We start from the raw sequence: 27,670 nt of genomic DNA, 5'->3' as shown, positions 1-27,670 counted from the left end.
TATGGGAGGAAACGCGTAAAGGAGTCATCCTTCCCAACTCAACTGAAACGCGTCCCCCAAGGCTCCTTGCATCGGATACTGGAGACTGCAGAATAACGGGCAGTGAGCATTCTCTAGAGTGGCAAAAAGGTCCACCTGAGGAGTTCCCCACGTCCGAAAGACGTGACGAACCACCTCCGGATGAAGACTCCACTCGTGGTCGGCCGAGAACTGCCGACTGAGACTGTCTGCACGAACGTTCTGAACTCCGGCCAGGTGATTTGCCATCAGACAAATCTGATTGTCCTGAACCCAGGACCAGAGACACAGAGCCTCTCTGCAGAGACACTGCGACCCCACTCCTCCCTGCTTGTTGATGTACCACATCGCAGTCGTGTTGTCCGTAAGGACCTGAACCGACCGACCACGAAGGGAAGGGAGGAAGGCCTTGAGCGCCAGACGTATCGCCCGCAACTCTAGAAGTTTGATATGAAGCAACCTTTCCTCCGGAGACCAAAGACTCTTGACCTCCAGATCCCCCAGATGAGCACCCCACCCTAGAATGGATGCATCTGATATTACCGTGGCCACCGAAGGAGGAAGTTGAAAAGGCTTTCATTGCGACAGATTGCCTTCCACGCTCCACCAAGACAGATCCGCCGCAGCTTCTCTGGAGATCCTCACTGACTCCCTGAGATCTCCGTTGTGCTGATACCACTGCCTGCGGAGGCACCACTGGAGCGCCCTCATGTGCCAGCGTGCATGGTTGACCAATAGAATGCAAGAACCCATCAGACAGAGCAGGCGAAGGACCTTCAGGACTGGAACAACCGCTCCATTGAAGAATAAAGGAATCATTTCCTGTATGCCACGAATCCTTTGAGGAGGAGGGAATGCACGACATACAGTAGTGTCCAGTACCGCACCTATGAACAGGTTGCGCTGGGAGGGCACCAGGTGAGACTTGGGTACATTTATCGAAAAACCCAACCTGTGCAACAACTGAGTTGTCTCTTGCAGATGATGGAGCACCTTCTCCGGCGACTCCGCCTTGATCAGCCAGTCGTCCAGATACGGGAATATTGGAATCCCCGACCTCCTGAGATGAGCTGCCAGCACTGCCATCACCTTGGTGAAGACTCGAGGCGCAGTAGTAAGACCAAACGGAAGGACCGCAAACTGGTAGTGCTGCGACCCAACCGTAAAACGGAGATACTTTCTGTGCGACTTCAAGATGGGAATATGAAAATACGCATCCTGCAAGTCGATCGACACCATCCAGTCCTCTTCCAGCAGCGCTTGAAGAACCTGTGCAAGGGTGAGCATCTTGAACTTTTCCTGTTTCAGGTAAAGGTTCAAGATCCTGAGATCCAGAATTGGCCGTAAGCTGCCATCCTTCTTGGGGATCAGGAAATACCGGGAGTAGCACCCCTGACCCCTTTCCTGCTCCGGAACCACCTCTATCGCACCTTTCCTGAACAGAGCCAGGACTTCTTCCTGCAGGAGAAGCAGGTGGTCCTCCGAACAATAACCCTGGCAAGGAGGGTAATTTGGGGGAAACTCCCGAAAGGGAAGAGCATACCCATTCCCCACGAGATTGAGAACCCAAAGATCCGATGTTATCAATTCCCAATCTCGTAGGAAATGGGTAAGCCGGCCCCCCACTGGGCCCACATGATCCGGAATGGCAGATCTAGGGCTGCTTTACTGTGTTGGCAGGGGGCTGGGAAGGGGAAGAGGAGGAGGAAGAAAAGGCTTGACGGCCTCGAGAACGTCCTCTTTGTTTGCCCCTATAAGACCTGTACAGCGTGTTTTGCTGCTGCTGCGCTGCTGCTGCATAGATTTGTAGGATCGAAAGGAAGATCTGCTAAAACCTCTAGTATGCCTTCCAAAAGTGCCCCTGGTCTGAAGGCCCAATGACTTGGCTGTTGCTCTGCTGTCCTTAAAACGTTCTAAAGCAGCGTCTGCTTTATTGCCAAACAAGCCAAAACCATCGAAAGGGAGATCCAACAATGTAGATTGGACATCTGTAGAAAACTCACTAGACTTTAGCCATGCAGCTCTCCTCATAGCTACAGAAGAGCCCATTATCCTCGCCACAGAGTCTGCCATGTCTAACCCACTCTGAATCAGCAGCCTTGCTGCAGCCTGAGTATCAGAGATAACTTCCTGGAAGTCCTTTCTATCCTCTTCAGGTAATTTGGGTACCAACTGTTTAACAGTATCCATAAGGGCGTGAACATAACGACCCATCAGGCAGGTCGCATTTGTGGACTTAAGCGCCATACTAGCAGAGGAGAAAATCTTTTTAGCAGCCTGATCCTGCTTTCTCGACTCCTTTTCTGCCGGAACTTGAGGAAAAGCCCCTGATGGTCGTCTGGAACAGGCAGCCTGTACCACCAAACTCTCAGGAAGAGGGTGAGTAGATAAAAATTCTGGGTCATCTGGAGCAGTCCTGTACCTCCTAGACACAGCTGGAGTTGATAAAGGTTTCTTCCAAACCTCTAGAATAGGATCTCTTAGGGCATCATTAAAGGGCAGCAATGGTTCAGTCACTGATGAAGGAGAGTGAAGAACCTCCGTGAGTAGATTTGACTTGAACTCAGCAGTAGGTAAAGCAATGTTCAACAAACTTGCTGCTTTTTTAATCAAAACATGGTAAGGAGCCACATCTTTAGAGGGTTCGTCTGATACTGAAACCAAATCCCACTCAGGGGACAGTTCAAGACCACTGGCCACCGAAAGATCCTCATAAGGATCATCAAATACTCCTCACGATAGCTCTCTTCTTCCACCAGTCTCTGGGATTCACGCCTCGACCTGTGCTTCACCCTTGAAGCCGTCGGATCCACCGTCGACTCCACCGAAGTCGGAGCCGGCGCCGAGCCCGACGCCGGGCGAGGAAGACTTTCACGGCGTCGACCTGGATTCGGCATCAGAGATGATGGAACCGGCGTTGAAGGATTCGGAGTCGATGACTTCGGCGTCGAAGGATTTGGAGTCGACGACTTCGGCGTCGAAGGCTTCGGAGACGAAGGCCTCGCCGGTGTCAGAAGATGCCAATGCGGCGCCGGAGCCGGCATAAAGGGCGCAGGGGCATAGGTTTGGGGGACACCCAGTCCAAATGCCATCGGACCCTTGGGACCAACAGGCATCCCAGAGGGGTACATAGCCTTGGAGTAGATACCATACATCGCATTTAGAAAATGCACCGGATCCGGACCTGGAGCCGGGAAGGTTGGAAACGAACCCTCAGGTGGATCTCGAGGGCGCGAAGTCGATACGACGTCGACCTCCTCTTCAGGCTGGTGCACCGGAGTCGACAGACCTTCGGGCAACGGAGCCTCACCCCCTCCAACTGTCTCCTCCTCACCGTCATCCTCCTGATCCGGAGAACGTGCTGGATCCGGAGATGGAACCGCTGACTGCTTCGGCGAACCAGGTGAATTCGCATGCGACGCACCTCCGGCGTCATGCTCTTCCGAAGCCGAAGACACCACTTCTTTCTCTACCAGCTTAACCTGCGAATTCGGCTTAGAACCTGAATCTTTCTTTGAATGATGTCGGGATTCATGAGATCTTTTCCTATGCTTCTTTTTTGAAGACCTCGAAGCATGGGCCGAGGACTAATCCGAACGCGACCTCGAGCGAGATCTTGACCTCGAGCGATGAGTCCGCGATCTCGATTTCTTCTTCTCCTTACTTCCTTTAAGCTTTGCAACAATAAGCTTAGCTTCTCTCTCCCGGAGGGCCTTAGGAGTCATCTTTCTGCAGGAACTGCAGTCTTCGACGTCGTGGTCGGAGCTAAGACACCACAAACAGCATTCATGCGGGTCCGTTATGGACATAGCCTTTCCGCATTCCCCACAGGCCTTAAAACCCGTCTTCTTCGAAGACATGTCGATTGAGGAGATACAGAAATACTAACAAAGTAACAAAGTTACTGAGAAAGCTACGGACGATCCCTAGAAAACCGTTAGCGTCGAGGACATGGAAAAAAGGGAACTGATGTCATCACGCCGGCGTGGGCCTATTATAGGCGTCGGTGACGTCAGCGGAGTCGCGAGCGATGCCGTGACTCTATGACGTCCAAGTCCACGTCGGCGCGAAGCTACGAAAAGAATTTCCGAATGTTGCTGGCGCAAGGGGGATATTCACAAGGTGAGGAATCCACACGGCAGATGTATCTATCAGAACTGCTTGACAGGTCATCTGCATTTTTTTTAATGTGACATTGTGATGCACTTCAAAAGATGAAAACAGAATGTCAAAATAATTTGTGACAAAAGCAAAAAGAACAAATGATGGACAGAATGCTGAACAATGCAAACACACACCCCCGCCCCAGTCACAAAGAACTGGGTTTAGCCTGTCGTTTTTTTGCTTACCATGCCACCTCAGTTTGGACCCAGCTATATGCAAATCAGTCTTGACCTTGCTCCTAATGGGAACAGTCTAGCCCAAACTGCAAAGAAATCCTCCCTGGATCGGAACAAGCATCCTGGGACCGGTTTTGGGGTATCACCCCTTATCAGCCAGGCTAGCTGGAATCCAGTGGTGCAGTGAGCATGGGACCCACGAATGGGCATACCCTCCCTACTTAGGGTGACAAAGGCAAAAAGTACAAATGATGAATGGAATGCTGAGCAATGCATGCAACCATCCGCAGGTAGCAGGTGTACACCTAGCTGAACTGAGGTTGGAATATTTTTAACCCTCTGTTCTGACCAGAGATACAGCTAACAGCTTTATTAAAAAGCCTCCTACATATATTGCACATATTGGCCTATCCTTCCACTCCTCACTCAATAGAAAAGATAAGTAAGAAACAGTCAAAATCACCCTCCGCCATGGTTGAAAAGAGACAACAATTCTGCACAAGAATGACCAGATAGTATACACTTGTTTCCTAATAGTGTCCTGGAGTTTGCATAGAATCACGCCCTCTATCATCAATACATGATAACACTGTGGAACATTGTTGTGACAGTTCCTTCCAAGGCTGGAACCAAGCTGGAAGGGTTAGCACCCAGCAAGAAAATGAGGAATTCTGCATCATTCAATGTGCCTATACAGAAAACAAGCTGTGACTTTAGTCTGGGTGCACTTTCAACTCAAGCCAGACCAGGAGCCACAAGGACCAAAAGTCATGCTGAATGGGACCAAGGAGTACTGACCCTGCTAAGTGAACTTGCTCACCCGTGGTTTTGATCAGACAGGTCCTAAGCAACCCACCTACATTGCTGATACCCCGGCATTCAGTACACACACTGTGACTTCCTGGAGTGCTGGTATCTGCTGGTTTCTGCCTCAAGAAGACCACTACCTTTTACGGTTTTCTCACAGTCATGCCAGTAAGCTAACTGGGGCACAGACCTGTTTGAGTTAAACTCTGGCAGAGATAATTATCTGCAGCAAACTAGGTTTCACCAGCAAATTGTGTGGGTGAAACATGGCCAGTGGGTGCATGTATGTGGGTGTATGTATTCATGTATGTATTCAGTATTTCTATAGCACTAGCCAAAAGGCAGCAGAGCGCTGTACATCATCAAACATAAGCTTAAACCTTGGGCACTTCTGAAGAGTGGGCGGGTTCATGACGGCCCCCAGCCGTCATCAGCACACACCCACCGTGTTGCTTGACGGACGGGGGCCATCTTCAACATGGAAGGGGTTAAAGTCAACAAGTAAGTGGAGAGGAAATCAGGTTTTGGACGATTGACGCAATTCTTTACAAAAGCGAGCCTTCAACTCTTTCCTACATTGGAGCAGTGTTGGGGTGGTCCTGATGGATACAGGGAAGTTGTTCCAGATCCTGGGTGACAGATGTAAAAGGTCTGCTGTCTTTTGTTTTCACTTTTTTACACTTCTCAGTCTGCTGTCTGACGGTGTCTTAGCTCTAGATGTGCAGAATCCACCCGAGATGGTGTGCTTCTCTGCAAGATAAGCGGGGATGCTGGTGGTGATAGTTTTGCAAATGACTCACAGCACATTTTGAAGATGTTGTGGGCTTGGCAAGTGGAGCCAATGGAGTTTCATCCGTTTGAGGGTGTTGTGAACGTATTTCTATATATCGGCATTGAAGACAATCAAATCTGGCTCTCCCGCGGATCCGTGTCCCCATTTTGTGTTCTCCAAAATTGCACCAACGCTCTGCCCTTTTATCACCAAACTTTTTAATCAATCACTCACCACCGCGTCCTTTCCGGAAGCCTGGAAACACGCATCCGTGACCCCCCTCCTGAAAAAAGCCGGGTCCGATATCTCCAATCCGGAGAATTATAGGCCAATTTCCCAGCTTCCTTACCTTTCCAAGGCTTTGGATAAACTGGTTAACACACAATTATCCCGATATCTGGAAGACAATTCACTCCTGGACCCCTCCCAGACCGGCTTCAGAGCCAACAATAGCACCGAAGCAACGTTGCTGGCAGTGTCGGACAGTGTCAGATGCATCACAGATCAAGGGGGATCTGTGGCTCTGATACTGCTTGACCTGTCAGCGGCGTTTGATACGGTAGCACACGATTGCTTACTAAACACCCTCCTGAGCAAAGGAGTGCAATCCACAGCTCTGAGCTGGATTAGATCATTCCTCAGCAAGCGCACCCAAGCAGTGCACATGGGCCAGTACCACTCAAAACCCTATCCCACCAGCTGTGGGGTCCCACAAGGGGCCTCGCTGAGCCCCACTCTCTTTAATGTCTATGTTTTATCGCTGGCTGACATTGGAAGAAAGTGGGGCATCGGCATATGTTCTTATGCCGACGACACACAGCTGATGGTAACAATGGGTGAAGAGGCGGAGACAACAAAAAAAAACTACATAGCTGTCTCTCCGAAATGGCGGATTGGATGCGAAACCACTGCTTAAAATTAAACGCCGGCAAATCGGAGATCCTACTGTTCGGAGGAGCCTAACTCACATGGAATGCCACATGGTGGCCACCATCATTGGGGTCAGCCCCCACCCCAAAACAGCATGCCAGAAATCTGGGTATCATTATGGACGACGCCCTATCCATGAAGGACCACATACGATCACTTTGGGGCAAAGGCTTCGCAATACTTAAACTCCTGGCAAAAATCTTTCCCTGGATACCTCTGGACTGCCGACGTACAGTCACTCAGGCCCTACTGGTCAGCCGCCTGGATTATGGCAATGCCCTGTTCGAAGGGATGAACGAACAACTGTTCTCCCGACTACAGGTCCTACAAAACCAGGCAGCTAAACTGGTTTGCAATAAAGGCAAGCGAGACTCAGCATCCGCATGCCTCAGGAAACTCCACTGGCTACCAATGCGCCAGAGGGCTACCTTCAAAATACTCTGCCACGCGCACAGAGCTCTTAATAAAACTGGCCCCACTATCCTCCAAGGGAAAATCGAATTCTACACCCCCAACAGGAATTTAAGATCGAACCAACTGGCTCTGGCTAAACCCAAGCGCATTTACAAGGCCAGGACCGGCGGACGCGCCTTCTCATATCTGGCCGCCAAAAGGTGGAATGAGTTACCTGTAGAACTCAGACACACCACAAACTACCCTCAATTCTGAAAAAAACTAAAAACTCACCTGTTCCCTAAAAACTAATTCTCAGCACAGTCCTCAGCAGTCTCTTCTGTTTACAGCGCCGTGATATCCCCTGGGATGAGTGTCGCGCTTTATAAATACCAGAAATAAAGAAATAAATAAATTTCTTCAGGCACTGATGTGCTGCAGTGTGTAGAATTCTCCTAAAGGGTGCCATTGTGGAGACTGGGATGCCATGTAGTTATGTATTATCACCATTCAGATGCATGAGTGCTAGGGCTTTAACAGCAGTACTGAATTTTGGAAGAAATAGTTTGACTTTCTTTAGAAGAGAGAACTGGTAGCAGGACATCTTTTTTTTATTTTGGCCCTGTGATCATTGAGGGTGATGTTGGAGTCCTGGATTCATCCAAGTGACTGGCATTTGATGACAGTTGAGGTTCAAAGCTTTCAAGGTTCATGTCATTGGGCCAAGTGTGTTCTGCAGTCTGTTTTTGGCAACTAAGAGGAATTCTGTCTTTGTTAGTTTGAGTTTCACGTAGGCGCTGGACATCCAGTTCTGGATTCAGTTGTTTGCCTTTTGACAATCCCTCTGTTTCTACACACTGTGATACACACTGTGTAACATCATAAGGTCATAGGCTTTATGATGTCACATTCTCTGATTATGCTGCAGTAAAACTATTGGTGACAACACGTGCGGTTATACTGTCAAATATGCAATATAATTGTCACTCCAGGGGATTAAAAAAAAGGTTTATATCTCTGTCAAAACGAGTAAGGTTGATAGACAATAGGGTACCTCCGTGGGTTTAAAGCAATCATAGAACAAGGTAGACACAGCCACAAAAAAAGTAGCGCAGTTGTGGAAAAGGAACAATGTACTTACCCAAGAAAAGCGTCAACGTCAGTATTACTCAGCTCTAGGTACTGCTCATACTGCTTGGCATACGCCTGCAGCGGCAGTATTGCTTTAGAGATGGCATTGTGAATGGTGTTGCGCAGCTCCTCAACTGCTGGCTCATGCAGACCGACTGATTCCAGCAAAGGTGTACCACTGATAAACATTTCCTCCATCACAAACTGGCAACAGAAGAGAAGAACACATTTTGAAAGATGGATGTCAGCAGTGATAACGAAAAAAACATGTAGCCTTAGAACTGTAGATCTCAGATTGGCAGCTAGAGCGCTCCCCTCCCTCTACATAAAAACCTACCTCAGACATCCCCTAAGCTTTTTATTGTCTGAGTTCACCGTTGTTATCATTCTCGCACCAGTGTCATAAGACATTACACCATTCTATGTACATGTGATGTGAATCATAAAACACACTCTTCGTGGCTAGGTCCGCGCGCTAAAATACATAATTAAATAAATAAAAATAGAATGATGGCAAACAAGAAAGCAAAAGTCAGTATCTGAATAAGCGTCAGGTTGCCCTAGAAGTTTAGGCATTAGGTTTGCTTAAGTGGGTATCTGTTAAGAAGCCAGGCTCAATCAATGCTAATCTGTGTTTGCCAGCAACATAAATCCAAGAACTGCCAAAGGAAGAGTAGCAGGTTCTACAAAAGACACGTCAAAAACAAAACTCAACTACAGAACCCAGCAAGCGATCAGGTAAAAGATTTTGCGGCACATGCATCATTGTTTTTTGCGGTCGCAAAGAGGCCGATTCACAGTATCTGCCCCTTTTCGATTGTAATTTTTTGCATCTGTGATGCATCATCCCAAATGCAAAAATCGCTATTTAAGTGATCGCAAAATTTGCGATTGCATTTAGGGAATCGCAAATTGCGATCCCCTAATTGCAATGCAACAAAAAATAAATACATTGCAATTTCGATTTTAAGAAACGCAAATTACCATCAACTTAAAGTTGATGGTAATTTGTGAAAACTTCGAAAAATGCACAAAAGTGCACTTTTCAAAGTTCTATGTTGCACACAAACATGCCTTTGGGGCATGAGTGGGAGCAACATGTTTTTTAATTGCACTTTCAGGGGTGCATCAGGGTGTCCTTTTGGCACTCTTGCACCCTTGAAATAGCATGCGCAATTTGTTAGTGCCTATTTGGTACTCGCAAATTACGCATGCAATTCCCTTTGATTCCTATGGGCCAGGCCCATATAGGACTGAATGGGAAGCCATTCCTTATTTGCGACTCACAATTTGCGAGTCTCAAATAAGGAAGCTGTAGGAATCACAATTTTTTTTGCGATTCCTACAAGCATAGCATTTTGCAATTCCGAAATAGCAAATCGGTCAAATTAGCTATTTTGGAATCGCAAAATGCGGGCTTGATGAATGTGCCCCTTTACTGCATGCAGAGGAGGTGCAAAGTGATGGTTGGGTTGCAGGATGTCTTCCACACCGGAATGTGCGGCAAAATCCTTGCAAAAGATAAAATATGTGTAGATTCAAGCATTAAAAATGATCTTGAGTACTTTGTATTGCTCAATTTATTTCAATTGGGGGTTTTAATATTTATTTCTCTCCTACCACTGATCCACATTCTCGGTGACGATGACATCTGAAATCAGCTGTAGAAATATGAGGCCCTCCGAGAGATGCGGTTTGTGACACTGCTTCAATGCTTCTCATATGGTCGGGTGTTGGAGATCAGGTCCTCGTTGGACCCCGCTGCTTGAACCCACTGCAGATGAAGTTCCACCAGCATTGGTTTTATTTTGAGGCGAGTCAAAGGAACTAGTGTGAACGGCGAAGAGAGTATACCTAGGAGCGATTTGTACATCCTCACTAAAACGCACCGTCTTCTTTCTTCTTGAGATGTTGTGTGCCAAGTCTGCCAGCCGGCCTTGCTCTTCGTGGGATTAAGAAGGCCTTGATCTGGACTGTGTCCAGGTTGGCTACAAGGAACGTCCGTGTTTGAGTGGGAATTATAGAAGGCTTTCTATGGTTCACAGTAAGGCCTAGCTTGTGGAAAAGTGATGGGCAGGTTTTGGTAGCTGCTGACATTTGTTGTGCAGTTTGGGCTTTTAGCAGCCAGTGGTCTTGGTAGGGGAATACCTGATGACCTTTCTTCCTTAGGGTGGCTGCTACTGGAGCAAGGCATCTGGTAAATATCCGCTGGGCGGACTTCAAACTGAATTGGAAATGGGTATCAGCTACTGTGAATCTGAGGTATCTTCGATGTTTGGGATAAATAGGGATTTGAAAGTAGGCATACTCCAGATCGTGAGATGTCATGTAATCTTGGCTGTTGAGAAGATGAAAGATATCCAAAATAGTAACCATTGTAAAGGTTTGTATCCTGAGGAATTAGTTGAGTTTCGTAAGATCTAATATATGTCTCTACTCTTCTGATTTCCTGCGTATGAGGAAAAAATGGCATTAGAATCCTTTTCCCCTTTGGGTCACAGGAACCTTCTCTATAGCTCCTTTGGAGAGCATTATTGTAGGAGGCTGGCTTAGCATATGGTGCACACTTATTCAAATGGTGCACCTAGCACTAATCCAGGCAACCCTTATGGTGATTTTAGTGGCCTTGGATAACCACAGAACGCTCTCAAAGTAGTAATGTGGCGAGCAGCCTTCAGGCTTATCTTGAAGGAATATAAAGCAGCTTGTTTTACCAGTTTAATCTGTAGTGTAAGTTAGATGAAAAGAAACCACACAGTGTTTAGCAAAATTAAGTCTATTTATTACAACACAATATCACTATCACATTTTTATATATATTCTACCCGGAGATATCAACACAATACAAAACAAAACTTCAATAGCAATCAGGTAAGTAGCACAAAAAACAGTGGCATCTAGAGGGAAACCAAACCATATACTAAGAAGGTGGAATGTGAATTGCAAAGGAGAACAGGACTTGGACAAGAAGACTCAGAGGAGCTGGGTAGACAAGGAACCACCCATGGTAAGTATACAGGAACCCCAAGGAGGCTGTGTGCAGAGTGGAAACACAGCTGTATGCCCAATGGAAGTCAAAGGAGAAGTCGCTGTTGCAGTTTTGAAGAAAAAGGACCCTTCCCAGAGGACCCAGAAGAAACCCTTTGGAAGACACAAGGTTGGAGAGCCGCCCCACACACGGATGCCTAGGGTACCAGGTTACCTACATCAGGGAACCCTGGTGCAAAGCCGTAGTGATGTTGGAACCAGCCGTAGACAACAATGGACGACTTTGAAGAAGATGCCTCTGGAGGAGACTGTGAAGGATTCCTGTGGAATCCAAAGGCGGATTCTGGAAGTGAAGAACCTGCAAGCAGAAGGGACAGAGTCTATGCCACTCAGAAGTGATCAGGAGGCACGGAAACACAATGCCCACTAATGCTGGGAGGTTCTGAAGAGTAGGCCGTGATCTTGTCGCTGCAGATTTAAGGACCATGCATGATAATCATCTTTATTGCTCAGTTAATTAAAGCCATTGCAATTGTTAGCAAATAAAACCATTAATTAAATGCAATTAGTGTATAAAAGTATAAAATAAGAATGACTTCGTATAAAAAGTAATACTTTATGCAGGAATTTGTGCTTGTTTCGGGCTGAGCGTAGAAAAAAATAAGGTGAGGCATTTATATAACGCCTTGCTTTTTAGCCTTCGGGGGGCGGTCCAATACTCATTCGAGTGATTGATCACTTGTCAATGTCCATTTGGGTTTCGCTTCGTGACTTGGCGTCAGCTTGTTTCTACCCTCTATCTTTTTTGTTTCTTTTCTGCTTTCTCCAAGAATTTGACAACGTGGCTTTGCAGCTGGATACTCGTCCCGTCAAAGCAGGCCTTTACCGCTTGCCGGCGTGTTCCTATTCCCAGCCTGTTGAGGTGCTGTTTTAGATGGTATCTGCGTTCTGTGTCCAGTCCTTTGCAGGTACATAGTAGATGCACAATGTCTTCTTTTTCCTTCCCACAAACTCTGCAGTTGATTGTTTCTTGGGTCTTTTCCATGGAGGGAGATGGTTTTGTACGGGAAGTTGGCCCAGCCGTAGTCGTAGGAACTTCTCCTTTGTGCGCCTGGTGAAGCCAACTCCTAGATAGCTTTGGCAGAGACTGCTTGTGTAGCTTTGGATAACTGTCCAGCCATGGGCCCGAGTTGCTAGACTTGCTTTATCCTCAATTAGCGACATAGATCTGACTGATTTATTAACTAACTGTTTAAAGGAATTGTGAGATCCACCGATCTTCCAGGCTTCTTGTAGGCACAAGGAGTTTATGGAGTGCTTGAGATATATCGCAGTCGCACTGTTGCTCTTACTTTCCATCTCTTTCCATAGATGATGATTTAGGCTTATGGCATCTCCTCTCTGGATCTTGTGCCATCTTTTGGCGTAGGCACCCATTCGCTCAAATGTTTGGTTTCTCAGGCCAAATTCCAGCCTAATTTGTGCATGAGAGGTGTAATTGGGCAGGCTGAAAATTATTCTCATGGCCTTTGCGATTGTGCTATTCAGTTGCTGGGCGTCCCTTCCTCGTAGGCATTCGCTACCGTAGGTTAGGGCGGTGTTAGTTTTGTCTGAAGTACTTGAAACAGGGGGGTGAAGCTTCAGCCAACTACTTTTGTTTTGAGGCTCCTTAGCGCGATCCCTACGCTGATACCCCTCTGTTTTAATGCTTCCTTTTGCTGGTGGAATGAGCCCTTTCTGTCGAGGATTACCCCCAAGTACCTGTACTCCTCCACTGTTTCCAGTGTGGTCCCTCCCATGTGCCACTTAAATCCTGCTGACGATGTTTTTGCGTTGATCCTCATTGTTTTGGTTTTTAATAGGTTGATGCTTAAGCTGTTATCTGTAGAGTACTTATACGTGGTGGTGATCAGATGTTGTAGCCCTATCGGTGTTCTACTGATTAGGACAATATCCTCAGCATACATTAAATTTGAAAGAGTGAGGCCGCCTATGCTAGGAGCATGAGAGTTAGTTTCGTCCAGCTGCTGGGCAAGGTCAGACAAAAAGATGTTAAATAATGTTGGCGCTAGGACGCAGCCTTGTTTTAGACCTTTCGTGGTCTTTATTTTCCTTGAGAGGAGGTCACCTGGCCCTAGCTTGACTTGGACCCATGTGTCCGTGTGTGTTATAAGATCAGCTATGTGAGAAGGCCTGATGGACTGTTCCTTTTTTCCAGCTGTGACCATAGTAAGTTTCTGTTGACGGTGTCAAACGCTGAAGGGAAATCGATGAAGCATACGTACAGGGGTAGATTTGGTGCTTTTGTGGCGTCGATGAGGAGTGAGAGAGCTAACATGTTTGATGTTGTACCCAGTTGTTTGCGGAATCCAGTCTGGGTGATAGGAATTACTGCATTTTCTTCCGTCCAATCCAGGAGATCCTCTAGTAGGAGACCGGCATAGTATTTAGCTTCATTATCGATTAATGCTATTAGTCTGTAATTATTTGGGTCCTTAACATTGCCCTTCTTGTGTATTGGTGCTAATATAGAGCCTTTCCATGACGCTGGGATTGTTGCTGTGTCTGATATCTGTTTGAAGAGTGGTGCTAGGGCCGCTGCCCAGTAATCCGGGTTTTGCTTATACAGTATTGGGGGAATCCCATTGGGGCCTGGCGCCCCCTCCGCTTTCCCTTTCGCAATCCTGCTTATTATTTGTTTTTTTAGTTGGGTCGAATGAATTACTGGCCAATTGTGTTGGCCGTGCTGGGCATTTTTTTTCCTTATCTAATCGACTGGTTGTAGCAAGTTGTTGCACTTCATTGAAGTGTACCTGAAGATGGTTGGCCCAGGCTTCCTCGGTTACATAGGAGTCGGTGATGGGAGTCCTGGAGTTCTCGAGTGGGTTAACTGTTTTCCAGAATCTTCCGCTTGTGTTGAAACCATTGGCGTCGTCTAAAAGTCTCGCCCATAGCTTGTCCTCTGCTTTCCTTTTTTCCTGCCAGATTGTTCTCTTTTTGCTCTGTTTTAAGTTTTGCAGTTCCAGTTGGGTTGCAGTGTCCGGTCCTTCGCGGTGTAGTTTTCGCAATAGTTTTTAATTTTACTTTTAAGGGCCTTTATCTCGATGTTTTGATTTGGTTCCTGTGGAACGGACCCTTCCCCTACCTCTATTGGGCGATGGCTCAGTACCGATTCTCTGGGCTCCGATGATGGTCCCACCGCGTCCCTGGCAACCCGGCATACTCCCCTTTCTCTTTCCATGCAGGAATCGAGTACGAGTGACGGCAACCCGGAAGTACCTGTCGCTGACCCCGGAAGTCCCGCCTACGATCCCGGACCGGAACACGGAAAAGGACGCCGCGGAGAAGGAGCAGAGTTCTTGACGGCGGACTCGTGGCAGGAGACAGCATACCAAGAACTGGAGGCGGTGGACAGAGATAGCGGAGACCAAGGAGAAGCGAAGACCGGAGGCGAGGAGGAAGAGATATGGAGCGAGGACTGGTGGAGTCCCCAGGAGGTGGCTGGAGAGCGGCCGCAACTCGGAGAAGAGTTGCGGCGGGGCATGTGAGTACCCTGTCTCCTGAACTGCAGGTCGACTTGTATCATAGTGTATATAAGCCATCCCCTCACTGTATAGCACTCCTAGGAGCACTGTATATACGCGCACTTCCCGAGCCACTGTACATAGAGAATTCCGCCACCGGACCCCTCACTACTTTCACCCATTTCCTCTCCCGCTTGTATTCCCTTCCGTCTTCGACCCTTCCGACCCCTCCTCACTCTCTCCTCTATCCCATCACAAACCGGGTGTTGGTGTCATCAGTCAGTACTCAACGTCGAGGACTAAACTGCCCTGTTTTGTCTCTCTTTAACTCCGAGGGCCACCGGATCCCCAAGTCGGGAAGAAGAAGACGTACCACGCCAGCTCATCGCGGATCACTCCTCCCTGACGACTGCCTTCCAGGACCTTCCCTCTCGAATCCTTTGTTTCCTCTACCTCTACAAACTCTATATCTGTCTGTGTTAATAAAAACAGCTAAAGACATAGCTCACTACATACGGCCTCCACGCCTGTTATTCCGGTCCGCCCATACCCAAAGCCCACAGGTGGTGTCAGAAGTGGGATACACCGGAAGCATGGAGGCTGCGGTAAAGAAGCTGGCCGAATCCCAGGAGCAGATGGGAAAGCTCATGGAACAATTCCTAAAGACTGCCGAAGAGGATCGTGGGCAATTACACGATGTCCTGAAGGGTCAAGGCACGGCCCAAGATCAAGCCCTAGGAAAACTAACTGACGTGTTGGGACAACAGAGGCCCGTTACCTCCCTTCCGTCGGTAGTACTACAAAAGTATGTTCCAGGCGAAGACCCGGACTTTTTCTTTACAAACTTTGAACGCTTGGCCCACGCTGCTGCTTGGCCAGCCGACCGCTGGGGTCACTATTTGGGCCCTTTGCTTACTGGAGAGTTACAGGCGGCCTACCAGCAGGCCAACGTCCAGGGGCAGACCCCGTATGCTGATATAAAGACATGCATTTTGGAGCGGCTAGGAATCGACGAGGAAACTTATAGGATACACCTCAGACAAGTGAAGGAAGGGCCACAAGAAAACCCCAGGGCTCTTTCCTTCCGTATCCAGGATTTGGCTAATCGTTGGCTGAAACCCGCCACCTCCTCCAAAGACGATATTTTGGCTAAAATATATTTGGAGCAATTTTTGGCTTCCTTGCATCCCTCCACGCAGAAATGGGTACGCCAGCACGCCCGCCTAACGCTAGAAACGGCCGTGGAAATCGCCAGCGCTTTCAATCATGCCCAGGAGACTCAGAGGGTAAAGGATGAGCACCCAACCCGAGGTCATCACCCCAATCACATCCGAGCCCAAAGACCTCCACTACCTAGAAAACCAGAACCAACTCCCCTTTTTCCTTACCCCGTCCTACCACGACCACCGAACCCCGGACCCCAGTGCTACCATTGTGGGGGTTATGGTCACATCGCCAGAGTTTGCCCCCAGAGAGAAGAACCCATGGAGGTGGGGCTGGTTAGAAATCTGGTATGTGACACCCCGGAGATGGAACCCCCTCGTTTTCACTGTCCGGTGAGGATTGACGGTCAACCATTAAGCGCTCCGGCTGATTCCGGTTGCCGGCAAAGCGTATTGCGCCCTCAGGAACTGCCCACTCGCATAGGACCAGTGACCGGTACAGTTGCCATCCAGTGCGTACACGGCGACACCAAGACTTATCCCACTGCCAGGGTGCGGGTACAACATCATGCAGACCAAGGAAGCCTTCTGAACGTAGGCTTGGTACCCAATTTACCGGAACAAATAATACTGGGCAGTGACTATAGCGGACTTCCTCACCTCCTCCAGAAAACAACCGATTCACTTGAGAAATGGTGGGCAGAAGCACCATTTCCCCAAACCAGTCATAATACGAACATGCCGGACAAGCCCTACAAAACCAAGAGCCAAAAGAAGAAGGAGAAGAGAAATCACGCTACCGCATATCCCGTTCAAGTGAACGACCATCCTTGGGAAACTGATAGGGAGTTCCGGGCGGCTCAGCAGGAAGATCCCATGTTACAGAATGCCTGGAACCGGGCTCTGGATAATGAAGACCCTCTTCAAGTAGGTCCTTACTTCTATAAACGGAATGGACTATTATACAGGAAGGGCAGCCCTCAGCAAGCCTCACAGTTGTTAATCCCTGGCCCCTTTCAGGAGAAAGTGTTGTTCCTAGCCCACAGCCACCTATTAGGAGGACATTTTGGTGATGTAAAAACGGGACAGTCCATCCTCGACCGGTTCTATTGGCCGGGGGGTCTATCAGCAGATAAAACGATACTGTCAAGAATGTCCCGTCTGCCAGAAAAACAGCCGATATCGCTCTCCCCGAGTACCCCTCCAACCTATGCCCCTCATAGACGTTCCCTTTAGTCGGGTTGGCATGGATCTTATAGGTCCTCTGCTTCCTTCCAGAAGTGGGTGTCGATACGCCCTGGTTTTGGTGGACTATGCCACTCGTTTTCCAGAAGCAGTGGCCTTAAGACAGCCTACCACCCAGAACATTGCAAAAGCACTTATTTCAATATTTTCACGAGTAGGTTTCCCCCGAGAGATCCTAACGGATCAAGGGACCCCCTTTGTCTCCTCCCTTATGAAACAGGTATGTTCACAGCTTGGTGTAAAACAGATAAGGACCTCTGCTTATCACCCCCAGACCGACGGCCTAGTCGAACGCTATAATGCCACCCTAAAGACTACGCTAAAGAAACTATTGGCCCTCGAAAGCAAAAGATGGGAAGAGATGTTACCCCTAGCCTTGTTTGCAATCCGATGCAAGGTCCAAAGTAGCACCGGTTTCTCCCCCTACGAACTGTTATATGGGAGGGCTCCCCGAACCCTGTTGGACATGGCAAAAGAAGCCTGGGAGGCCGAACCTGATCGCACCAAACCCCTCCCAGAATATGTTGCTAACCTAAAAACTCACTTGGGACAAATACGAGAAATTGTGCGTCAGAATCTGTTGACGGCACAGGCCTCTCAAAAACGTCAATATGACAAGGGAACTAGGTCCCGTTCATTCAACCCAGGTGATCTGGTACTTCTCCTTCTGCCATCCTCAGACCATAAACTTCTGGGTCAGTGGCAGGGCCCTTTTGAAGTCCTACGTCAGGTAACCCCTGTGACCTATGAAATAGAGTTGGATCCTCAACGAGGGGTCACCCAGATTTACCATATAAATCTCCTAAAACGATGGGAAGGACCCCGACCTGTTCTGTCCAGTCTTGCTAACCCAACAGTCCTCCCTTATGAGGTCTGTTTTGATCCCGACTTGCGGGAACCCCAAAGAGAAGACCTCCGTACTGCCTTGACCTCCCTTCAGCAGGTGTTTTCCTCCTTACCCGGCCATACCTCGGTTATAGAACACTGTATTCGGACTGAACCTGGGAAAACCGTGAGACAACGGCCCTATCGAGTTCCAGAGGCTCGAAGGACGGTAATCAAGGAGGAGACCGACATGATGCTAAAAATGGGTATCATTGAACCGTCCATCAGTCACTGGAATTCCCCTATTGTTTTGGTACCGAAGCCGGATGGCTCAGTACGATTCTGCATAGACTTCCGGGAGGTCAACAAAATCTCCTGTTTTGATACATACCCGTTACCCAGGGTAGATGAAATGGTAGAACGCATAGGCAAGGCTAAGTTCATCAGTACCCTTGACCTCTGTAAAGGCTATTGGCAAATCCCACTCCGCGCAGAGGACAAAAAGAAAACAGCCTTTTCAACCCCGGATGGCCTGTTTCAATTTAAGGTGATGCCCTTTGGCCTTCACGGTGCCCCCGCCACCTTTCAGAGGGCCATGAATCAGGTCCTCCAACCTCATTCCCAATACGCCGGAGCATACCTGGATGACATTATCATCTATAGCGACACTTGGACCCAACACCTACATCACTTACAAGAAGTCATTTCCTCGCTGGGAAGCCATGGCTTTACCATCAATCCCTCCAAGACCACACTGGCCGCCCAAACCGTAAAATATCTGGGGTTCCTCCTGGGCGAGGGTGTCATCAGACCTCAAAACAAAAAAATAGATGCCATACAATCTATCCCCTTCCCACAAACACGGAAAGAATTAAGGGCTTTTCTGGGCCTCCTGGGTTACTACAGGAGGTTCATTCCCCGCTTCTCCCAAACAGCTGCTCCCTTAACAGATCTCCTCAAAAAGTCCGCAAAAGCCGAGGAGGCCCTCTGCCATCCAACCCCGGAGTTGCTTCATGCCTTCAGCCAACTGAAGCCGTCTCTGGTTTCCGAACCCGTTCTAGTTAGTCCCGACTACACCAAGGCGTTTATCCTTCAAACGGATGCTTCAGACCAAGGTATAGGGGCCGTGCTGTCCCAGAAAGACAGGGACGGTAATGAGAGACCAATCCTCTACCTAAGTCGGAAACTCTTTCCCCGGGAACGGAATTATGCAGTAATCGAAAAGGAGGCCTTGGCTATCAAATGGGCCGTAGAAAGCCTTCGTTATTACCTGGATGGTCGCGAATTCACCTTATACACGGACCATGCGCCATTAGAATGGATGGCAAGAAACAAAGGACACAATGACCGTGTTCTACGATGGTTCCTTACTCTTCAGCCCTACAGATTTAAAACTCTACACCGGAAAGGGGTGGAGCAGGGAAATGCCGACTACTTGTCTCGTTACCCACCCCCAACAAACTTTAGTAGAAAGATGGCTAGGGGAAAGGGATGTGGAACGGACCCTTCCCCTACCTCTATTGGGCGATGGCTCAGTACCGATTCTCTGGGCTCCGATGATGGTCCCACCGCGTCCCTGGCAACCCGGCATACTCCCCTTTCTCTTTCCATGCAGGAATCGAGTACGAGTGACGGCAACCCGGAAGTACCTGTCGCTGACCCCGGAAGTCCCGCCTACGATCCCGGACCGGAACACGGAAAAGGACGCCGCGGAGAAGGAGCAGAGTTCTTGACGGCGGACTCGTGGCAGGAGACAGCATACCAAGAACTGGAGGCGGTGGACGGAGATAGCGGAGACCAAGGAGAAGCGAAGACCGGAGGCGAGGAGGAAGAGATATGGAGCGAGGACTGGTGGAGTCCCCAGGAGGTGGCTGGAGAGCGGCCGCAACTCGGAGAAGAGTTGCGGCGGGGCATGTGAGTACCCTGTCTCCTGAACTGCAGGTCGACTTGTATCATAGTGTATATAAGCCATCCCCTCACTGTATAGCACTCCTAGGAGCACTGTATATACGCGCACTTCCCGAGCCACTGTACATAGAGAATTCCGCCACCGGACCCCTCACTACTTTCACCCATTTCCTCTCCCGCTTGTATTCCCTTCCGTCTTCGACCCTTCCGACCCCTCCTCACTCTCTCCTCTATCCCATCACAAACCGGGTGTTGGTGTCATCGGTCAGTACTCAACGTCGAGGACTAAACTGCCCTGTTTTGTCTCTCTTTAACTCCGAGGGCCACCGGATCCCCAAGTCGGGAAGAAGAAGACGTACCACGCCAGCTCATCGCGGATCACTCCTCCCTGACGACTGCCTTCCAGGACCTTCCCTCTCGAATCCTTTGTTTCCTCTACCTCTACAAACTCTATATCTGTCTGTGTTAATAAAAACAGCTAAAGACATAGCTCACTACATACGGCCTCCACGCCTGTTATTCCGGTCCGCCCATACCCAAAGCCCACAGTTCCTTGTCGCAGTTACCATTTGAGTGGGTTCTCTTTCCTTGGTTTTTGCCGCTTTGGCGATGGATCTTAGGTTTCCTTGTATGAGCCTGTCCCAGGCTCCTCGTGATTTGTTCCCAGGCGTTTAGGTACTCAGACTTGTTTGTGATGCACTTTTCCCACCGGCTTTTTGCATCAGTTGTAAAGACTTCCAGATTTGACGTGATGCATTTAATTCTTTTCTGTGCCACCAGCAGTGAAAATCCCAAGTTTGTCGCCGGCCTAGATTGCACAACCCCCTGGAGATTAAGGCCGAATTCTTGGGGCTGATGGTCGCTGACTGGCATTGTACCTATTCGGAAGTCCGTGAGGACCATGTGACGCTGAGGAAGACCAGGAGCCGAGCATGAGCTGTCCCACGTCGGATGTCAGTGAGAAGGTAGTCGGGGTCCAGCGGGAGCACACCAACAACCTTGGTGTGGAAGACGAAAAATGTGCAATGTTGGGATCAGCAAGGTCCAAGGGACTTACCAACAGGAGGAGAGTCAGAGCCGGCCCGAGCAAGCATGGGAGCCCACTGATGCAAGAGAAGACACTCAGGAGGACCCACTGGTCGAAGGCCCAGGAGTAGCAAGAGGAACTTGCACAGCTCACCAAAGAAGCAGCTCCCAGTGCAGAGGATATGGAGAGAATGCTGATCTTGTTGGGTAGAGATGCTGAAGGCTGGAGCTTCTTGCAGCCTGAAGATCTCTGGAGATTCCAGCGCTTCGTTTATTATCGTTCCCCGGGTTGGCCAGGTCCCGGGGCATTATATAAAAAAGGAGGGGAGGACCACAGGCCCCCCCTCCTGGGGCTTAATATGCCTTGGGGACCACCACTTCCCCAGGGCTTTTTTCAATCTTAATGCGGGGAAGGCCCATATGGCCTTTCTCACTGCCCCAGGGATCACCACCTCCCTGTGGCTTATTTCTTTTAAAATGAGGGGTGCCTCTCAGATCTCCACTGAGTGATCTCCACCACTCTGCAAACATGCATCCTGGCACACTGCTGGTTGGGGAATAAAGTTCCCCTGGCTCCAGAGGGTCCTTGGGGGCCCCCAAGCCCTCCTGTTGCCTCCAGTAAGTGCCACACAGCGAAACTGCTGAGAGGTCTTCGGAGGCCACACACCCTATCTCCACCACTCTGGAAACGTGCCTCCTGGTGCACGTTTGGCTGAGATATGAAGTCCTCTCGGATGCTGAAGGTTCTTGGGGGTCCAGAAGCCCTCCTGTTACCTCCAGTAAGTCCGACACAGAGGGATTCTTGGTCAGAGGCAGTGCTCCCTTTCTCCACCAATCTGCAAACATGACTACTAGTTAAAAAAAACATAGCAATTCACTCATAAAACTAAAGTTTAAGGGAACTTTATAGTTAGGAAATAGAATTTGAAAAACCTCATGAATTCACTTAAAAAAATACAAAGGTTACACAGTTGTTATATTTAAAAACCTTGGAAATTCACTAAAAAAGCTAAGGTTACAGGGACATTATAGATAGGCTCAGACTTCACTCCTACAAAACCGGAAATTCAGCAGTTATAGTTATCTGAGCTAACTATAACTTACATCCCTGCAATGCACTGCTTATGACCTCACATATTACACCACTCATGACATGGTCAGTGACCTCACTGATGGTATCTCAAATGACATCACTGATAACATAATCCACAGAACCACTCACATCCCCTACAACTCTTGTATGCCTACTCACATACCCACACAACCACTTGCATACCCATTCACACTAATATCAGTACTCAGATACCCTCTCATTCCTCCATAGAGCACTCACACACCCGCTCACTCACTCGTACAGCCGCTGACACAACCAGTCACTCACCGATACAGCTACTCTTAAAACCAGTCACACACCCATGCAGCCAATCACACAGCCACACACTCAGCCATACAGATATTCACACACCCACTTATTCACCCACACAGTCACAAACATGCCCACTCACTCGCCCATACAAGCACTTACATTCCCATTCACACATTCATTCAAGCAATCACATATTCGCTCACTCACCCATACAGCCATTCACACAGGCACTCACTCTCCAATACAGCTACTCACACACCAACTCACTTAACCAAACACCCACTTACAGACCCATGCAGCCACTTACACACCCAACCACTCACTCATACAGCCATTCAGACACTCACTCACCCATAGTCACTACACATCCAGTTACCTACCCATAGAGCCACTCACACCGCCAGTCACTCCACCATACAGCCACTGACATACCTACTCAATCTCCAATACAGCCACTAACACAGATTCTAACTCACCCACATAGCTACTCACACACCCACTTATACACCTGGCATGCAGTTCCCACTAATCCATGGTACCTGCATGTTTGTTGGACAACATAAACTTTGGGTGAGGTGCCTAGACTGATTCGGGACACCTGTAGGGTATGTTGGCCTAGAGACCAGCTAAGCACCCCCCCCCCCCTAATCTTACCAGGCAGCAAATCGTTTCTGGCAACCACTGAACATGACAACCCTGACCCCTCAGTGATCGTCAAAAGAGATCAGAACCTTTCGCTCAGTCACCCATGCTTCCCTGTGCTCAGTGAAATATACAGAAAACATACAGTGGGATGTTTTCAATATATTTATTGAACCACTGTTATTCTTGTATAGATTACATGTGCTGCGATAATCAGTAGACAGAAGCAGATGAAAGTGATTACAAGCACCAAAAGGGTAAATAGTAGATATAGTTCACCATGGTGCTAAAACTGTGTACATATGCAGGCATATAACAGGGTGGTAATCTGGTGCACTCCTACTATGCAGAGCCCCACTGTAAGTATACCTAGAGTGTGTGTAGGTGTGAAGCCAAGAATCCCCCCAAAGGACGATCCAACCCCATTACCTGGCTGGAGAACATGCGGGAGCCTATCTTGGTAACGAACTGGACAGCCCCTCACGGAGATGTCAGAACGCTGAGTGGTTAAGTCTAAGCATGCAGGGACCCTTGGTGTCAGCTGAAGTGACATCTCGGCTAATCTTTTGGGATGCTCTTTATTTATAAGAGCAAGCAGCCTTGCGATGTGCGTATAGATTAGCGTTGCTATGGATATGTAGACTGCCCTGTCGCCCAGTGGATTAAAATAGAAACAACATTTGTACATAGGGAGTAGAAGGGCCTTGCACATGATGTTCGAGGCATCATGATAATTTTGTGCGAAGCTAGATGTGTAAACAAAGTAGTTTCAGTGAAACTAATCCAACACTATTGAGCACGCAAATATGTGCAAAAAGTCATGCCAAAAATGTTCATGTGAAAAATAGGACAATGTAAGAAATTAGCAGCTTCGCTACATGGGCCTAGCCCAGGCACATAACACACCTATACCGCCACTCACACACCCATATACAAAGAATACAGACAGTCACACAGCCACTCACATATTATATGTCAGAATTAGAATCACTCAGTAGTAGTGGACCTAGTATACTAATGTAACTTTTGTAGTAGGTTAGCACCCATAAACTCTTAAAAACACTTACGCTCACTTGATGATGTCATCAGTGATGTCATTTGAGATGTCATCAGTGATGTCACTGACCATGGAATGAGTGATGTAATATGCGAGGTCATAAGTAGTACATTGCAGGGTCCTAAGTTATAGTTAGCACGGGTAAGTATAAGAACATAAGTTACTTACCTGTAATCTGTGGTACTCCAGTATTGGTATATTTCATAGATTCACATGCTTGAATCATTCCCCGCCGTCGAAGTGGGAGTCCCATGCTACATAAAAAGCAGTAGGCAATTACTCTAACATTAAAGTTAATAGAGAAAAACCATTCACTTTAATATCTCATCCTAGTCATTAGGTATGGTCCAAACTCCAGCCAATAGGGCGACAGCACCCACTAGAACACTCTCCACAGAAGCTCCAGGCTCTCAGATTTTGAAGCACAAGTGTAGTATAAACGTATAATAAAACAGAGGAGCCTCTATGGGGAGAAGGGTGGGTCGCATGTGAATCTCTGAAAGATACCAATACTGGAGAACCACAGTTTTCAGGTAAGTAACTTATTTTATTCTCTAGTGTTGGGGTATCTTTCATAGATTCACATGCTTGAACCTGAATAGATAGCAGTTATCAGAATGGTATGTATGTCCATACAAGAAGGTATGAAGTACACGATGTACGAAAGAAAAGCTGTTCATCACCCAGTGTATATCACATTACTATACAACTTATTACATACTTATATACATATATACCAACCTCAAAATATATATTATATATGTAAATATAAAATTTACATAATAATGTACATACATTCATTAGAATCTGACAATGCATATGCACAGAATAACAATGACATCTACCGAAGCAATTTTAAAACATAACGGAAGGTGGGAAGAAAGAGGCTCACCTTAGTGAAAAAAATTACGTAGCACTGCCTGTTCCACAGCTGTATCCACATTACTTGCAGCTTCCAAACAGTAATGCTTGGTAAAAGTGTGTCTGCTTGACGTTGCTGCTCTGCAAATGTGCTGAATAGGCACACCGGCAAAGAGAGCTGTTGAGGAGGAGACTGCTCTCGTAGAATGCGCTTTCACTGTTGAATGTAGAGGTTTGCCTGCTTGCCGATAGCAAAACTGGATTGCACAGGTAATCCAACGTGCTATACTTTGTTCAGTCACAGGATATCCTTTTCTGATTTTTCCATGAGCCACAAAAAGTTGATCAGACTTACAGATACAAGCTGTTTTCTGCAGGTGAAATTTTATACATCTCATAACATCCAGGGAATGTAAAGCCCTTTCCACTGGTGACTGTGGATTAGGGAAGAAAGTCGTTAGGATGACTGGTTCGTTTAAGTGAGAATCCAATGGGACCTTAGGAATAAAGGTAGGATTTGTCCAAAGTATAACAGTGTCTTTAGAAAACTGAAGGAAAGGATGCAGAGTAGTGAAAGCATGTATGTCCCTTACTCGTCTAGCTGAAGTAAGAGCCAGTAGAAGAGACGTTTTCAGTGAAATGTATTTAAGGTCAGCCCTATGAATAGGCTCAAAGGGAGCTTTCATAAGTTGTGCTAGTACAATGTTGAGAGGCTAAGGCAGAGGTGGACGCCTAATTGGAGGAAACATTCTAACCAATCCTTTAAGAAATTATTTTATTATCCTTGATGACCAAAGAGACTGTGGTCCATTCTGCTGACGAAATTTGGAAAAAGCGGCAAGGAATACCTTAATAATAGAATGGGAAAGACCAGATTTTGCCAGTTGTAAGAAAAAAGGCAGTAATTGTTCTGGTGATGACTGAATAGGGTGCACTTCAAAGCATGAACACCAATGACAGAATCTCTTTCAATTGAGTTTATAAGTCTTGATAGTGGAGGGCGCTCTGGCATTATCTAGGACCTCCCGACAGTCAGCAGGTATTACTAAGTCTGTGAACTCATACTATTCAGGAGCCAAGCTGCTAATCGCAGAGATGTTGGTTCCGGATGGCAGACATGGCTGCAGTTCATTGTCAGCAAGTTCTGCAATGGGCGTAACAGCCTGGGTTTGCACTCCGATAGGAGTAGAAGCTCTGTGAACCAGAATTGGCAAGACCACCTGGAAGCTATGAGAAGTATTTAGCAGGGTTCTTTCCTCATCTTCCGAAGCACCCTTGGGACTAAAGGAATCAGAGGAAATGCATAAGCATAAATCTTTGACCAATTTATCAAAAATGCATTCCCGTACGATCCCTGTTGGGGCAGTCAACTGGCGAAGAATTGGCATTTGCGGTTCCGACTGGTTGCAAATAGCTCTAGACTCGGTTTACCCCACAACCGAAAGATGTGATCCAGTGTTTGTTGGTGAAGTTCCCATTCGTGGTTGGTTGTAATTGACCCGCTCAATGAATCCGCTAGGATGTTGGCCACTCCTGGAACATGCACTGCTGTATGTGTTATATGATGTTGAATAGCCCAATCCCAAATTTGCTGTACCTGCAGGGATAGCATAGTTGATCTTGTCCCCCTTGCTTGTTTAAATAATGCATGCTTGTTGTGTTGTCTGTGCGGATTAATACAGAAGCTTCTAATATTATTGAGAGGAAAGATTTCAGAGCCAGGAATATTGCTTTCAATTCTAGAAGGTTTATGTGCAATGTTCGTTGGTGGATGTCTGATTTTCCCTTCAATGTCAGTCCTTCTAGATGTGCTCCGCACCCTTCGAGGGATGCATCGGTTGTTATTGTGAAATCTGGTGAGTCCACTAAGAACGATAGGCATGCTGCTATGGTTGGGATGTGAGTCCACCATGGGAGCGCTTCTTTCATTTGAGGTGTTATCCTGATAACTTTGTCGAAGGACCCTGAGATTTGCAGCCACTGCTTGCCAGCATCTCTTGCAAGGGTATCATTCACAGATGACAGTTGGGAGCTAGGGGAATGCAAGAGGATAATGTTCCCAGAAGTGATTTGTACTTGAGGACTGAAGTGAACTTTCTTGAGAGAAGAAAAGTTGCCATCTTGAGAATCTCTTGTTGTCTTTCTTGAGAGGCAAAGGCCTTTGCCTGATGAGTGTCCTGGGTTGCCCCTAAGAATGTTTTCACCTTTGAGGGGATAACGGAGACTTTGGGAGATTCATTGAGAGACCCAAGGATCGGAAGAGAGAAAGATATCCTTGAGTGTGACTACTTGCCACTATGAAAGATGTTGCCTTTATGAGACAATCGTACAGATAAGGCTAAATTTGAATTCCAGCCTGACATAGATGGGCCTCCACCGGTGGTAGGACCTTGGTGAACACTCGGGGCTCCGAACGAAGGCCAAAGAGAAGGACTCTGAATTGGAAATCCCTGAAGCGTAAGAATTTCCTATGTCTGGGGAGGATACAGATGTGAAAATAGGCATCCTGAAGGTCTATGGTTGTCATGAAATGTTCCTGATTTATCAATTGAAGCACTTTCTGAAGAGACCACATCCCAAGAATTGCTTTTTTTTAAATGTGTTGAGGCAACGAAGGTCTAAAATGGGACCCCATTCTCCCAATTTCTTCATTATGAGGAAAAACCTTGAATTG

At 47.6% G+C, this 27,670-nt stretch overlaps 1 protein-coding gene across 1 annotated transcript in view; it reads right to left on the bottom strand.

Annotated features, from left to right (window-relative positions):
- DNAH1 (dynein axonemal heavy chain 1) overlaps positions 1 to 27,670 on the bottom strand; it is an 822,394-nt gene that overhangs the window by 594,559 nt on the left and 200,165 nt on the right. The window contains exon 13 of the mRNA XM_086939555.1: positions 8,402 to 8,595. Within this exon, the coding sequence (XP_086795681.1) occupies positions 8,402 to 8,595 (194 nt within the window). The remainder of the gene's footprint in view (positions 1 to 8,401; positions 8,596 to 27,670) is intronic.

Source organism: Lissotriton vulgaris, chromosome 9, assembly GCF_964263255.1.
Source record: "Lissotriton vulgaris chromosome 9, aLisVul1.2, whole genome shotgun sequence".
Classification (NCBI taxonomy): Eukaryota; Metazoa; Chordata; class Amphibia; order Caudata; family Salamandridae; genus Lissotriton; species Lissotriton vulgaris.
The sequence above is the reverse complement of the archived record's forward strand: the minus strand, read 5'-3'. Positions and strand labels throughout refer to the sequence as shown.